General features: G+C 38.6%; 1 protein-coding gene across 1 annotated transcript in view; it reads left to right on the top strand.

Annotated features, from left to right (window-relative positions):
* The window catches only part of KIAA1549 (KIAA1549 ortholog), a 75,998-nt gene that overhangs the window by 31,328 nt on the left and 28,360 nt on the right, over positions 1-16,310 (top strand). Inside the window, exons 9-10 of the mRNA XM_032182895.1 lie at positions 707-884; positions 2,195-2,379. Coding sequence (XP_032038786.1) covers positions 707-884; positions 2,195-2,379 — 363 coding nt within the window. The remainder of the gene's footprint in view (positions 1-706; positions 885-2,194; positions 2,380-16,310) is intronic.

Consider the following 16,310-nt stretch of genomic DNA (forward strand, 5'->3'; position numbering starts at 1 on the left):
AGAAGACTGCTTCCCACAGCATCAAATAAATTCCTTCCTGAAGAAAGGTGGATACCAGGGGGAGCTGTTTGGAGTTTGAAGGTAACTGTGCAGGTGCTTTCATTTAGGAAGAGCAAACAGTTCTTTTTGAAGCTAACAGAATATTTGCCTGTGTAAGTGCTTAACATTCAGAAAAAATGAACCAAAAAAAGTGTGTGTTGTGAATAAAAAGAAATGTGAAGTCAAAGTATTCAGAGAAGGAAAAGTGCAATTAAATGAATCTCTCCAGCAGCTCCTACAACTCGACAAGCTACAAAGGTAATAAGGCTTATAGGGCGGGATAGTATTGGCATATTTAGAATGAAAGCAGTTCTGTTCAGTACTGGATCTCTGTGTTGTCATGAAACAAATACAAATAAATAAATAAACAACCTTCAGGATTGCTATAAAAATGTATTATGTGAGGGATCACTTCCCTGGAAATTTCCATTCATAGAATATCCCAGGTTGGGACATATACATGTATATTCCAGATATATCCCAGATGAGGACAGATAGAGATTCCATCTTGGCAAAGTTGTTCCAAATGTTTCTTTTTAGAGAGGTGTCCTTAAGGCCTATACCCTGTGAAGGGAAGGGGAAGACGGGGAAAGACTAAAAGGCCAAATGTACAGGAACCCCGAATAAATACAACTTAAAATGTAAAAGCATTCCAATTTCTTTTCAGATTGTGAATGTGTCACGGTTAGATGGTGTTGATAACCCTGTGGAGCTGATCTACTTTGTGGAGGATCAAGATGGAGCAAGATTCAGTGCTCTGAAGTGCTCTGACCTGATGAACAGGGTTGATATCCAGCGGGCTGCAATCATTCTCGGATACCGCATTGAAGGCGCCGTTGCACAGCGTAAGCCCTGTCAAATCTGTACTGATGCCAGCAGAGAGAAAAGGGAAGAGTGATATTAGCTTTGGAGATTATGGCACTGCACAGTGCCCACAATTGTGGTGGTTTGCTCTTGGGATATGTTTCTAAATTTTGTCCCTCAGTAAAACAGCTCTTTAAAGATCGATCAGTAGCTCATATATTTCTTAATTTCTGTCAATGGTTTGCAATATTGGTTGGACAAAGATGCAAAAAGTTGCAACAGTAAATTCCTTTTATAGAAACGTAAGTGTTGAACACACTTCATGGACTGTTTATAGCTTATTCTGCATACAGAAACTTAATATTTCTGGCACATCATTAAATGGTTGTTTCAACAGATGCAGATTTTTTTTCTTTCTTATTGGGAAGAAACTAAACAATTTTTTTTATGTAAGACAATGGTAATTTTATACAAGAAATCGTAATGACATAAATGAGCTGTTAGAAGTATAAAGTGTAAGAATTAAAATATGTTCCTCTACTGTTGAGATTCATCATCAGAATGGCTATTAATAAAAATGACACACAAAAATAGATTGAATAGAAATACTGGTTTTTGACTTGAAAGCATTGTTTTAAGAAAATGTGTCAATTTGACTAGAAATATATTACTCCTATGGGTTTTAGTCCCACATATAGCCGCTATGTAAAATAGAGGAATTGGAAGTTCTGTCAGTTTTTCCAAATCACTTTTTCCATGCATGACTTGTTTGTTTACACTTTTCAGTATGACTTCTTTTTTTTCCTCTTTGTAAAAGATCTCACACTGACAATGAAATAGAGAAAGGGGGAAAAAAGGTAACAAAAATGTGGGGCTGTACACAACAGGTGGGGGGTTGTTACTGATTTCAAATTCACTGTGATTATTGGTGGAGAGGGTAACAATATCCATAACAAAAGAGAAGAGGTAGTTGATGATACTACCTGAAGCAGAATACAGACAATAAAATCAAAAATGTTCTCACCTTAGTGGTGAGTCATTTTTCTGGACCCATTTCACTATGTCAGGTCAGTTTGGGATTACAAAGTAATGTGATAGAAGAGTATTTTCATTAGTAATTTAAGCATGGGTCCTCAGAAGGTAGACCGGAACAACTGATCTCCTTCCCCATGCTTCCTGAGCATGACATACGATAACTTCTAAGTGTATGACATTTCCTGTGATGTGCGGCTGGTTTCTGATAAATTCCTGAACTCGTATTTACAAGAATATAAAAATACATAACCTTGAAGTGTCCTCAGTTAAAAATATATAACCACATAAACCTGCTCTCTTCCTTTTAACTTCATAGCTGTAGAAAAGCTGAAGGAGTCCTCCTCAGAGTCACAGAATAGCAACCTATGGATTATTGTTGGAGTGGCAGTCCCAGTTGCTGTGGTGCTCCTGATCGTTATTATTTTATACTGGAAACTTTGTCGAACAGACAAGCTGGAGTTTCAGCCAGACACGATAAGCAACATTCAGCAGCGACAGAAGGTAAAAGGGGAAGCTGTGCTGGGAGGAGGTTGAGTATTCCGACCATAAATGAATGTGGCAGTCTAGGGAACGCCTAGTATCCTTAAATAGCATGTGGAAACATAGCTTCAGAGCCTTCTCGTTAAAAAGCAAAGAAAAAAGTTAAACAATAGTTAAAGTCAAGAATCCCATGGTGTTTTTATCTGTTCTCCTAGTTATATGACACTGTGTTAGATAGATACATTCTTCTGAAATAGGGGCAGTGTGGCTGAAAGGAATCCTTTATCACTTCATTCCAAGGCTTCAACTAGAACTGAGTAAGAAGAAATGTATGGAGTGTTGAAGCAGTGAGCTTGTTTTCTGCAGAGGGCTGAATTTTTATTTGGTGAGCTTCCGCTAAAGTAATTTGACAACCGAACCACACCATCCATTATACCTCACACTGGAACTAGCATTTGGTAGTTTCCATCTTTGAGATGGGCTTTTTGCCCATCTTTGCTGCTCCCCATTCTTCTGGAGCTGCACTCTGTTCTGAGAGCCTGTTGCAGGACTAGAACTGCAGTTACTGGATCTGAATGAGACTTCACGGGTGGGCATGCTGGCTGATGTGATGGAGGGCTGGGTTAGGATGGTGATAAATTCCGTAGTCTGTCTTTTTAGTGCTCAAGACCGTAAATGATCCATGATTTTCACAAAATGAAAAGGAGTGGAAAAATGACTTAAAGGGTTACAAATCCTATTTTTTAACAACTGAAGAGAACATGTCTGTTAGAAATGCTTATTAGTGAGGATACTATCAGAGGCACTAATAAAGGCAAAGTAATCTGCCTGTGCTAATCCTGTGGTACTATAGTCATGTTTCTGTAACTGTCACCTCATGTTCAGTCATACAGTTTTCTCTGTAGCAACTCTTGTCTGTACACCATGCTCCCTTTTGAGATAATTAATGATGTGAAAGATGAGAGAAGCAGAAACCGGTTGCACTTCCAAAGCAGTCAGAACAAATCAATAGCAACTTCCACTTGTCTTGGCAGTGCAGAGTGAGTGTAAGAATCAAGGTCAGCAACAAGTTGTACCCTTTGATGAACTTCATCTTCTGCTACGGTTTCACCTGTGCTGTGGTAATACATAACAAAACCCTTGACTGAAGAAGCTCCCTGTAGTAGTTTAAGCTAATTTGAGAAGGGTCATACAAAAAAGGCAGGAGGGGATCATTATCCTTCTTACACTATTTCATGACATAAATTTTCAGTCCCTCTCTGCTGTCTCAAGCATTTTGTAAAAAAGCGGTTGTGTTGGCTGTGAGGCCAGAAACATCTTTTCAACCCATTGTTTTGGAAAGTTGCTCAATTGTTTGCCTCTGCTGCTTCCACAGTGTTCTTCATTTTAATCATTCATGAGTCAGAAGCCTTGAATTTGTTTATATGCAAGTCCTAGTTCACCTAGGGAGCCACTTTCCCTTCTCTAGGGAAGTCACTTCAAGTAAACTAGAAAGATCCAGTAAGGACATCTAGTCCAGTCCTTCGTGTGCCAGTGGATGGCTCATGTTTAAATACTAAATGAGGTAAAGCAATAAAAAGCATCTTAAATTTTTATCAGCTAGTGCATTAAAAATCTGGCAGAATCTACTTCAAAAAATAAAAAATAAATAAAAATTCCTCCTTTGCTCGGGACCCAGAATGAAAGAATTAATTTGTGTTCCATGATAGCAGGCTGTCGTTGGGCTCTCTTCATGTCTTCAAACAGTGGGTTGGAATTCCAGGGCAGAATAGGGCTCATTAAGCAAGCACTGAAGGACCCCTGGACAGTCATGACAGCATACAAATGATGACGTGCATTTGGTCTGGTTCGGGTCTTTTAAATTGTTTGTGGTTTTCATTCTTTTTATTACAGTAAATGCAAAGTAATGATGAAGAGAGTCAAATCATGTCGTCTGGGATTTAAGATTTTAGATAAACACAATTTAAAAATAAATTGCACCCCACCTGCACCCCCTCATTACCCTCACAATTATTTGAACTTGCCTTTGGCACCAGAGGAAAGTGAAGGTCTTCACTACCTCTGTAAATAGGAGGATATTTTGGTTAGAGATCTGTTTGGTTGTTGTTTGTTTTTTTTTTTTTCTTGAAATCAAATATTTTATTGAAAAAGCCACAAAGAATATGCATTTATAGTGATATTTTTCCTCATTTCCATTAAGCTTAAGGAAAAAAAAAAGGAAATACAGAAATGGAATGTGTAAATCTTAAAGTATTTCACTAACAGGCATGACATGCATACATAGAAGACAATTTTGTCAACATGTAATAAGTCTACAATGTGTTTTGCACTTGAAAATGTGTTGTGTATTTTTTTTTAACATTAATACTACTGGTTTAGAAAATAAGAAACAGGGGCACTCTTTTCCTGTTCAAATGAAACAGAGGTTGCAGGCTTGGTCCTTGAAACATCAACAGTGAGAAGTTAGGTAAAAGTATAGTAATGTTCATTTTTCTGCAAATGACGTCAGTAAGTCTTAAAGTTTACAGGAGCTTTTTACTCTCAGTTTGGGGTGTCTTTTAGAAATTTGAGTTTTTCTCTTAAGATGGTTTAAAGACACTGTATTATAGATTCTGTAGCCCAGTGTGTCATTGATCTTTTCTTTCTTTCTTCCTTTTATTTAATCACTTAATTCTGGTTTTAAACACCTGCTTTCATCCTGAAATATTTTGATTTGCACACAGGCCATGTAATCATTTGAATTTTAATCTTCTATTTGTTAAGGCTTACTTTCACGGAATTATCTTTTTTTTTTTTTTCCCCTTGGTTAGGTAGGATATTTGTGTTCCTACGACCACCATTACGAGCAAGTGATAAATTGCATACCCTCATAATCTGTCTTCCAATGAAGCAGACAAGTACAATTATCTGTTGTTAAGACCCTAAATGCCTTTTGGGCTTGCCCCTGAGAGTATGGCTACCTGGGTACAGCACCGTGGGGGAAAGATCACAAGATATCTTGGCTGTGCAGGCACTCCATCATGCCAGCACTGCCAACCTGCTTTGGTCTCTATCCAGAGCTTGGTGTTTCTGCAGCATACATACTTCTTGGGAGTATTTGGGCCACAGCCCCCCACTTGTGACTGTAGATAATAGCGTGTTTTCTATGTCACCAGCCATAGCTGTGTTGAAAAACATTTAAGTCCTATGGTGACAAACCCATAGAATTACCCAAGGCTGCATCTGTAGTTGTGTCATAGCAGCCTTGAAGCTGAGCTTGAGTTGGTTTTGCAGCTTGCCCCCACCCTCAAGGCCGGGTCACTCAAAGATACCACAAGGCAACGACTTGGGCATGGCAGGCTGTATTCAGCAAAGGCCTGTTCTGCAGAGTAGATGTACCACGCCACGCTACCAGTTTCTGTTATTTCTATCTGGTCTTCTAGTTTCATCACTGAATCCCAGTCCTGCAGATAGGATGTCATAAGGGTCCTTACAAGGTTATCTCTGCAAAGGACAGGGAGACAGCCTGAGCTCAAACAAGGTTGTAGTGTTTTGCTGACACTGAGAATGCAAGGTGCAATAACTATAAGAGATGTTTTACTTCCAGATGGTCTCAGAAGCTTGCAATTTATGTGAGTCGAAACATAGATAGAAAGGAAAACTTTTGTGGAAACTGATACTAGCAAAATAAGGTTCAAAAATATTGTAATAAACGATGGACCTTGAAGAGACTCTAGTAGAGTCTAGAGGCTCTAGTCCATCTGTCTGCCTCAAAGCAGGATCAACAATACCTGATAAATACTAGGTGGCATTTTTTGTCTAGAGACTAAATGGGAAAAGGTGCTTAAATCAGAGTTTTCTGGGACCCTTTTTAAACTAGAAGTTACGGAAGCAGGTCAGAGCAGTGAATTTCTATGCAAGATTCATTGGTCTGTGCAAGGGTAATTCTTTTCAAGAGATGGAGCTGAGATATTTAAAGGGCACATCAAGTATTCATGACTTGTTCGGTAAGCTGTAGCATCCTACAAGAAATTCACCTTGATGAGATCTGGGTTGTTGCACTGGATAAAGATGTCTTTGCTTTTTGGAATAAAAAGCTGCATAAGTAGCATTCTTAAGTTACAGGATTTTCTCTTGCCTTTCCCTATATCCACCATAATATCATTACAGCATGAACCTTTTTATTGCAAAGAAGCTGTGCTGTGTCTTTGTGGGAAATTGAATTTTTGCAGTGGTTTGTTTTGATTCTTTGTGAGAAAATGGAGAAATGTCTTTAATGTCCAAACTATCATTCTGCTCAATACTGGACTACAGCCATTTTTGTGCAAAAATACTGTCAACGCTTTTCCTCTTCTCTGAAGAAAAAAAAAAACACAACACACATTCTATATATTTGTAATGCAATCAGAGCTGGCAATAATATTTATTTCCCTGTGGACATCTACAATTAAAATGGGATCTAGCTCTCTAGGGATCTAACTTTCCCTGCTGTGTATGAGCTTTCATAGAAAAAAGTCAAATCCCTTGCTAGGACTTTCCAGAAGTAGTTTCAGTTCTTGACAGTTATTCAGGGAAAGTCTCCTGGCCCTATTGACAGGGATCTTAACCCTATGGACAAGCTTACTGATCTTTAGAAGGTCCTGGATGTTCTCCTTCTAGTGAAAGGTATCTGTGCCCATGGCAGAGGGGATGGAACTGGATGGTCTTTAAGATCCCATCCAGCACAAACTGGTCTGTGACTCTGTGAACTGATGGACATGTTGAACTCATTGCCTGTGCAGTGCTGACTTTCACCAAGTGGCTTGCTCAGTTCCTAGTTTTTCTAAAACCCTGGAAGGAAAAAAGGCTGCTCCTCCAGCCGGGAGTTGCTCCTCTCTGGGGCTCTGTGTGCTCTGGGGCTCTGGTTCTTAAAGGCTGCACACACCTCTCCAGCTCAGTGTCCCTGTATGTTGACATGTGGGAGAAGTGGGGTGCATTGGCCTCAGCGAAGCCTAGGACGAAGTATATGGTACCCCACCTTCTCCGTGAGCAGTAGCACAGACAGTGTGAGAGCTGAAGGGCTGCCAGTTTACATCGTGTGCCAGCAAACCTCAGCTGATGTGTGATCACCTGGAGACTGTTCCCAGCTCCTGCGTGTCTGCTGTAACCCGCAGGGCTTGTGGCAGTCACTCAGAGCACCCCATGTCGCTCACAATTCCAGGTAATGAGTCGTGCATCCTGCAGCACAACAGACAGGCTGGTATGGATTTTTATTTTTCCCCCAAGCAGGAACATCTGATACCCAAAGCTCATGTGTCAGGTGTATCTTTACACCTCTGAACAGAGGGTTTTGTTTATTATTGTCTATTCAGTAAACTACCTCTTGGATGTTTCTGGGATCAAAGAGGCCAGCCCTGCTGGAGGCTAAATACTAGGCTTCTGCTCCTGATACAAAGAATTCTTGTGATGTTTTGACATCCTGTAATGCTTTTGTTCATCTGTATAATGTAGAGGCAATAGCTCTGCATTTCAGAATAATTCCAGTCAAAAGAGATTCATGTAAAGAAAGGCAGCTGACACCAATCTTATAAAAACTACTCGAAAACTGACATGAGTTTCTGCAAGAGATTTATGTCTGTGCCAACTGTTTGCATAACAAATACCTTTCATTTCTAATAGCAACCTTAACTATCAAAAATGTTGTCTTTCTGAAACTGGCATACAGGTTTTGCTGTGTTCAACTCGATAGCTGGATTCTAACAAGGAACACAGTATTCAACATCTTAATTACTTCTCAACAATGCAGTTCTCTGATGTCAGTCCTTTTGCAAGAGCTCTTTTGTGGAAACTCATCTTCTGTACTGAGGATTAGCTATTGCAGAGTTGTAGATATAAAATACCATGCTTGGATATACTGCTTATACCAGCAGATTTAAAACAACAACAACAAAACCTAAAATGTCTCTATCTGCATTTTTTTTTTTTATAAACATTTGAGCAGCCATATAAAGGTTTGATTGAAAGGCCCTTCTGCCAAAAGCCAAGAGTCTATAGAAGGGGATAAGGACAGGGAAGGGACATATGATAATTTTCTTTGAGGAACTTTTCAGCTTCCAATTATGAGACTCAGGGACTTTTCACCCTAGAATTGACGATACTTAGCAGTCCTCAGTGGATTTGTCCTCTGTGAGCTTTTCCAGTCCTTCTAAACAAATCTGAGCTGCTGACAGGTGCTTATCCAGCATGTTATGTGAAAGAATCATGTTGTCATCTTTTGTGTTGCTTTTCTCCTGCTACCTCCATGTTTTCTGTGATGCTCCTGGTCCTTATATTAGAAGGGATGGTGAACAACTGGTTTCTGGACACCAGATCAGTGCCAATCTTGACTTTTCAGATCTCTGTCATTTCCCATCTCCATTGTCTTTTTCCTAGACCGAGGAGTGCCTGTTGTCTTCACATTTTTATTTTTTTTTTTGAACCATTTCTCTGAACTTGCCTTTTCAAAGGCTACATTTTCTAATTCTTTTCAATATTTTTTTTTGAGTGGGGGAAACTAGAACCGCATATGATTTTCAAAACATAGGTGACACATGGATTTATAGAGTAATATTTATATAGTGGCTATTTTTGAAAAGGACTTTAAAAAAATCCATTTTCAAAACACAGATTAACTTTATAGTATTCTAGTCATAATAGACCACTAAGATTAGATTACTACTGGGGAAGTAAATTTGTCTTTCGTACTGTAAGATGATAGTTTACCACAGAATTTAGCTATTTTGAGAACAAGGATATGCACCAATATCAAATTATTGTTATTAGTGGTTTTAATGTCACTACTCACTTGTTGCAGAACAGCAAGAAATTGCGCTAAATGGCTTGCAATTCACATTGTGATTGTAGCAAAATGACAGTGTGAATGGAAGGCTTTTATAGCCAGGGCTGACAGGCTAGGTGATTTGTTTGTATACTTTATCTCCTCAAATTACAGGTGCCTGCATGAAATGGCAACATCATTTGAAAGGATCTCTGGGCGAGAAACAGATTTACCTTAGTTTTACGATAGTCATGGATAATGGGGCACAACAAGGAAGAAGGGAGAAGAAACTGTAGCTTCATTTTAGCAAGCAGATTATTTCTACAGTGTATATTAATGTGCTTTCATTCTGTCTGCATTAAGCGTTCTTTAGATTCATAAATGTGTCTTGAGTTATAAGACCACAGGATTATCTTTGCTCACTGTGCCTAACAAAATGCCAGCACAAACACTAAAATTGCTAATCTATGTTCTGTCTTAAAGTTTGTCAGCAATTTTCTCACTGTTTGAGAAAGTGTTTCTGGACTGTATTGTGTATGTACCCTGTCCAGACAGTGAGAGACACATTATGAACGTATTTTCTTGCCTCACAAATTGGGATTTATTTTTTTTTTAATTTGTAATATTTTTTTTGACATGCTGTGCTACCTGTTAGAGAGTGCAGTTGATACCAGACTTCTTTATGTGGCCTTTGAGAAGTAATTTTTTGACATATCATATGGACATGAAACTGTTGGAACTGAGACACAGCAGTCACCTCTGTTTTATAAAGTTGATGATCATTTTCTGACTTATTCCTGACACTTTCATCTAACTAGTGTGCAAAGGAACCTTACCAAAGCCTGCTTCATAGTATCCAGCCTGCGGCATTTCTGTGTTAGGAAAGCTAAAACTATGTACGATTCAGACACAAAACTCTGCGTATTACAGCAGTTACCTTAGCAGCCTATGGGCATAGATGCACTCGGAGTTAGGGGCTTTCAGCAACATGCTTTCTCTTGTGTTTTGTGAAATTCACCGAGCTGTCATGGGAGTATTAATGTGGCAGCAGGAAATGCACAAAGGAGAAGAATGGGGATGATGAAAACCCATGAAAAGCATCTGTCTTAATAAAATATTTCAGAACAGGTGTCTTAAGAATTCAAGGCTTTTAAGAATTTTTGGAAATCTGGAGTTTTCTTTATTCATTTGTTTTTAATCCCGTGCCAGGGGCAGAATTCCTGAGGTAGTGCTTTTCATGGCATTCCTTCTTATATCTATGATGTTTACGGTGATGGGCAGGAAATCATGGTTTTGACTTCTCAGAGAAGGAAAGGGGGACCAGATGATATACACTATCTTTTTCTGGTTTTCTGTGCCAGCATCATCTATACTGTGCACCCTTTTTCTCAGGCTTGATGGTAGAAACCCCTGCAACTATAAGCATGTTTCTTCTCCACAAGGACACATTTGCTCAACTGCTTGAGCTATTCCCAGTAATGGTGACAGCTGACAGAAGTGCTGCTGTGATGACAAATGTGAAATACAATTTATATGATGACGTACTGCTCCAGCATGAGAAAATTTTGTGCGTTTTGCACGTACAAGCCCTTCTTTGTCTCTCAGATCTCAAAACCCTGCTTTTTTGACACTAGGCTTGCTGTAGGAATGCAGGCTCTAACACAGTCATAAGAGTATCCCGTATAAGAGATTATATATTGAACTGCCAGTATACAAACCCTTCTTATACAGAGATCAATGGTTATCACGCGAAGGTATTTAAATCTATTTAGAAACCTTTTTAACTAGTTTTAAAACAAAAGTCATAACCCAACCAGGAGCAATGAGTGATCTCTAAACATTTCCCAGTGAGGCTTAATATTTTTTAAAGGCCAAGAAAGAATTTGTGCTTATGGCACAAGTTAGTTTCATCATGTATTTTATATTTTATAGGCAAATTGTGTGAACAGCACAAAAAGACCTTGAAATACAAATGGGTTTTCTCTCAGTATTTTCAGGGAGGCAATAGAGAAAGAACTCTTCTGTATGATCTTCTAATGTGTTTTTTTGATCAATGAGTTACTGTGCCTTGATTCAGATGTCCATTATTGTTGTTGAATTGCATATATAATTTGTATTCATACTTTCCAGACAATACATGGATGTGATGCAAATTGATTTTATGTTGAAGGGGAGCAATATAAGCAAAAGATGGAGCATATATATGTATGTGCATAGCGAATGGGAATGATATGAAAAGAATGAGCTGAATAGGAAGATGAGACTGAATGAGAAAGGTGAACAGACTTCAGTATTTCTAAGTTCTTATTTATTGGTAAATTGATAGATATTTTAAGTATCTGAAGGAATAGTTACTGCAGACAGTATGGATGAATGATCGCTGTTGGAGGAAATAGTAGTCCATATCTTGGATAGAGTAGTAGATGCAGAGTAAAAAAAAAAAAAAAAAAAAAAAAAAAGTTAAGAAGACTCTAGCAAGCAATGTAAATAATTATAATTACTGGTGTATCATGAGAGTAATGCAATTACTGGAGTGAATTCACGCTACCCTATGGTATAGTGCCCTGGGAATACGGAGAAGCATTTGGTGCTGTTCATCTTTGATTGTAGAAGGAAGTTTGCGATGTTTAATAGCTTTAAACAACACTAGATCAGACTGCTTATTTACATCTTCAACCCATTTTAGTGTTCAGAACACCGATTCCCTCTTCCTTGCTGCATTTAAATAGTAGATTTGAAAACATTTTTTTCTGTAGTTTCTTTATCCTGTCATTTTTGTAATGTTTCATGTGCTTGTATTTTACTAAGGCTATAAATCATCAGGACTTCTTTACAGGGATTCCAGTCCTGTTCAGATATTATGTGTCAACACTAAAATTCTATTTTTGAAATCATGCTTAGCATCTTTGTTTCCTTAGAAATGTATTTTAAAAGCCTCTGCTCAGTACTTCTATCTCTACAAGGAACAAGGTAATCTTGTAGGAGAAAATCAATAGAAAATTGTCTTGGTGTATTATTCTTCATTTTATGTCCAAATTCAAATGCTGCTGCTACTCCAAACAAACGTTTTTTAAATAAATAAATAAATAAATAAAGCACATGGCTTTAATTAGAGGAACTACAAGAAGAAAAGTGAGTAAAGAGTATTTCTTCTCTACTGCTTTCTGCTGAAATTATTCACTGACCTGTATGTGTAGTCTTTGCTTTCTTGATAAAACAGATTGTTGACATTCGTGGTGTGTATCTGCATCCAGGAAAGCAATATCTTGGCAGCAATATCTTTCTGTATTTTGAACAGTACTGAAACTATTAGCAGTTTTCAAGCAGTAAGCCTTGACCAAGGTGCACAGACTTCGTAGGCTTCTGTAGAAATTATTTGATTGTTCTGTGAACTGAGCTCCATTTTTTTCTTTCGTTTGGTATCTAGCAATACAATTAAAACACCGTCTTGACTTGCAAGGTTGAAATCATCTTCCCCTTGGATTTCAGCAGGCACTGCATTTTTATTGTTATACAGTGCCTTAATAATACATTAGCGCAGACAATTTCGTTTTAGTGGTAACCTTCAGAGTTGTTTATTTTTCCCTTTCACAAATGTATAAAAATACAGCAAACGAAAGCCTTCTGTAGCAACGTACATTTAAAGCAAGGTATCTCTGCTAGTACTGGTAACGTGCAGTCTTAAGCACTTGAGTAAGTAAAGGCACTTGACACTGATAAAAAGAGGTTCAGTTTCAGCACCTGTGCACATAGCGGTGCTGGCACGAGTGTGCACGGTCTTGAAAAGAGATTGTATTCCTTCCGTGGTGACGATTAATTTATGTGTAGTAGATGACTGATCCATAAATGGTATTCTCACTACCTGTGCTAAGATGAGCAGAGGTTGTCCAGCCTGTTACACTCCACAGCTGGATATAAAGAAAAGGAAGAAAAACACGGCAGGTGGCATGCCATGGTTAGGAAAATGTTGGAAACATTTTCAGCCTGGAATACCACTGTTCATTCGTTCCACTGAGACCCAGTGATCCGACTGTCCAGTCTTGTAGAAAGCAGAGTTGTCACGCTTGTCACTGAAAATACAGTTTTTGGTTAGTATCAGTTCTCAGTTAATCATAATGTTGCCATGGCTTAATGTAGACCATGAAGTGTAGATTTTTTTTAAGATGAAGTGGGTTTCTATTGGCATTGTTTCTGCATTAGTAATCATGTTGATATTTCTGCTTCTCCGAGTGATAGGTGGTATTTTAAAAAAACAAAACCAAAAAAAAACACTCCATATCTACTTATGAAGCAAAGACCGTCATTTATATCGTCAGGTATCATGTATCATGTTTTATATACATTTTTTTTTCACACCGTGTTCACTCAAGTTTTTCATACATATGCACATACCTGTGTGCATACAGTCTTTCATGCTGTTCATATATTGGTTGGAGCTGGTAGTGCCAACTTCAGGTTTTTTTTAGCAGGAAGTATCTACTAATATTATTTAGCTGTACAGGGCTTTACAAGACTTTGAATCATTCAGGCAGAAGCTTTGCATTCCAGTCTCGGTTTCATGATTCTTTTAAGAAGATGAGAACTTGTTCTTTCAAAGAACAAAGTTAATAGAAAACAAAAATGGAGAAAACACTATTAAAAACAGTTGTGAAGAAGCTTTAGCATATGTTCTCAGCCTTTGAGGGTGCAAGGTAGGAAAGGAATTAAGACGAGGGATTGTTTCATGTGAAGGAGATGTTTTTGCTGATTCAATTTGTGCAGAATTGCCCATTTCTGACTAAGCTATAAACCTCTGCGAAAATGTTTGCATGTGATTGACAGAGACTTGTTAGTAGTTTACCAGGTAAATTCTCATACAATTCCACCTGCTCAGTGTATATAAGCTCTGGAGCTGTACCTTAAAAACTAGAGGGTTTCTTCTGTGTTGCTGTATGTGGAGGTTGTTAGGAGGCAAGTTAAAGGAAGGGAGGGAGGGGCAAGAAGGTGGGATGGAGGGACTGATTCTGCCTGGCAAGGAAGGATAAAACCAGATGAGGATGCGGAGTTAACTAGCTGCAACCTTACGAAGATAGAGCCACAGGTTCTGCGGTGTCTGGGGAGAGCTTTCCTTGAGGCTTTGGATAGAAGAGGTGACACCTGACTCCTGCCAGTCCTCTGCCAGCAAGTATCCATGCAATCCACTGGCAAAATCTCAGCCACACTATCTGCAGATGTAATAGAAAAATTCATCCTTTCTGCATCCATCCTTCATTCACTACGTGTTTACCAACTTCTGCATAAAATGAAGTGGGTGTCCTGGTTCTATGAATAATGTTCTTACCTTCTGGCCAACTTGAAAGCCCAGCCTATGACAACAATCCAGCAGGGTGGAAGAGAGATGGAAGAAATGAATTTATATTTAACACAAGTCTCTACTGCAGTGTCTATGCATGAGAGGATACAGGTGCTGATTGTTCAGACGATCTTACCTGTCTTGAAGCATGAGTGCTTGCCTTTGCAATACTAACAGCATTTTAATACAACTTCTATGTGGTCTGTCTGCAGATAAGCATGTGTACATACATATGCTGTGATGTACATACACATACCCATAAATATATCTGTTTCCGTAACTCTGCTTAGACAAAAGTTTGTTAGACTGCAACAAGGAATAGGATTATTCAGTCAAAGTTAAAAGGTTAAAAATGTATATTTTTACACATTGCTTTACTCCCCAAGGGTTTAAAAACCCTACATTAGAGTTAAGTCTAAGGTATGTTGAAATGCATGCTTGAGAGGCAGCAATCTCAATAAAGCCATATTAATACTTCCAATATAACTGGAATGTTTGTCCTTTTAGTCATCCCTGCCCACCTCACCCATCACACTGTTACAAAAGGAAGGGTAACTTTGCAGGTCAGTTTGAGGGTGCTTAAGAAAGGGTTTTTTGTGCAAGAATTGTTCCCAGCACGTGGTGAAGTCTCATTGTCTGTGGATCTAAGGGGGCTTGGGGCGGGGGACAGGAATGTAGCGAAACACATGAAGTGGTAGTTGGTGATCAGTAGCAGGATTGTATAGGCACAAGAATGCACTATGAAAGGATTAGAAGAAGAAAAACTGTTGAAGTGGTTCAAAGGGAGTATGTCATACACAGGAATGTCTTCAAACACCATAAAGACATCAGAGGTGGAGACGGGGTAACTGAGGGGAAGGTCCAAGTTATCAAGGTGCTTCAAGGCAGCACCATAATTCTGACAGTGGAAATGAAAACGTCTACCTCAGAATTATTTTAAAAATGAGACATGGAGTTATGAGATCTCTTTAAAAAAAAAAAAAAGGAAAATTAGAATTTTTTGATGACTTCTGGTATGAACTTGAAAACCTCAACCATTCAGATATTCGATTTAACAGGAGGGCTTTTGTTGCCATCTACTGGTCTAAACAGGCAGTTTGCTCTTTTACTACAACTGTTCTAAGAGCCATTTGGAAAACGTTTGCTTACTGAAAAAATATTTTGGAGAGATTGTTTCAGTATATTCCTTAGGCAAGCTTATCTTTGGCATGGTATCAGACAAGTCGGTAGTTAGCTGTGTTGGCACGCCAAGCTTTATGAAAGGGGGTTCATTTAAACATCTGGAACCTGACGCACCCATAAACACACTCCAACACATGCTTCACTTTGGAAGAAATCAGCTCTAGGAACACAGAGGGTTTTGTGCGTATGCTGTGTAGTGCGTGTGTGTGCTTGCACTTTGAAAACTGGAGTTGTCAAGATTTCTTTCCACTTTTAACTTCCAAACTACTTAAGAATTGAGTAGGACTCAAAGAAAAGCTTTGTCTTAGTTTCTCAGAATTTCTGATTACTTCAAAGCCCCCCAGATTTGTAGGAGAGCTCCAAACTTGGAGGCTTGATTCAATTAAGTCTGAATCAAGTTATCAACAATGTCAATGACTTTAAAAATAGTTATGAAAGTGGAAGGCCTGATTCTGTGTCTTCTCAAGCAAGACACTCATGGAAACCATGGCCCCCTAATAAGATCTCTAGGATGAATGTTTAAATTCTCTAAACTGGAAAGCCTTTTATATATTTTTCTCTCTACTCAGTATGATGTTCCTAAGAGCTAGATTTGGGATACTTTTCCAGAGGCATCCATGCTGGCTGAAAAGTCATTGCCAGGCTTCACTATAACTCTGATCT

Source organism: Aythya fuligula, chromosome 1 (genome assembly GCF_009819795.1).
Source record: "Aythya fuligula isolate bAytFul2 chromosome 1, bAytFul2.pri, whole genome shotgun sequence".
In the NCBI taxonomy this organism is placed as follows: domain Eukaryota; kingdom Metazoa; phylum Chordata; class Aves; order Anseriformes; family Anatidae; genus Aythya; species Aythya fuligula.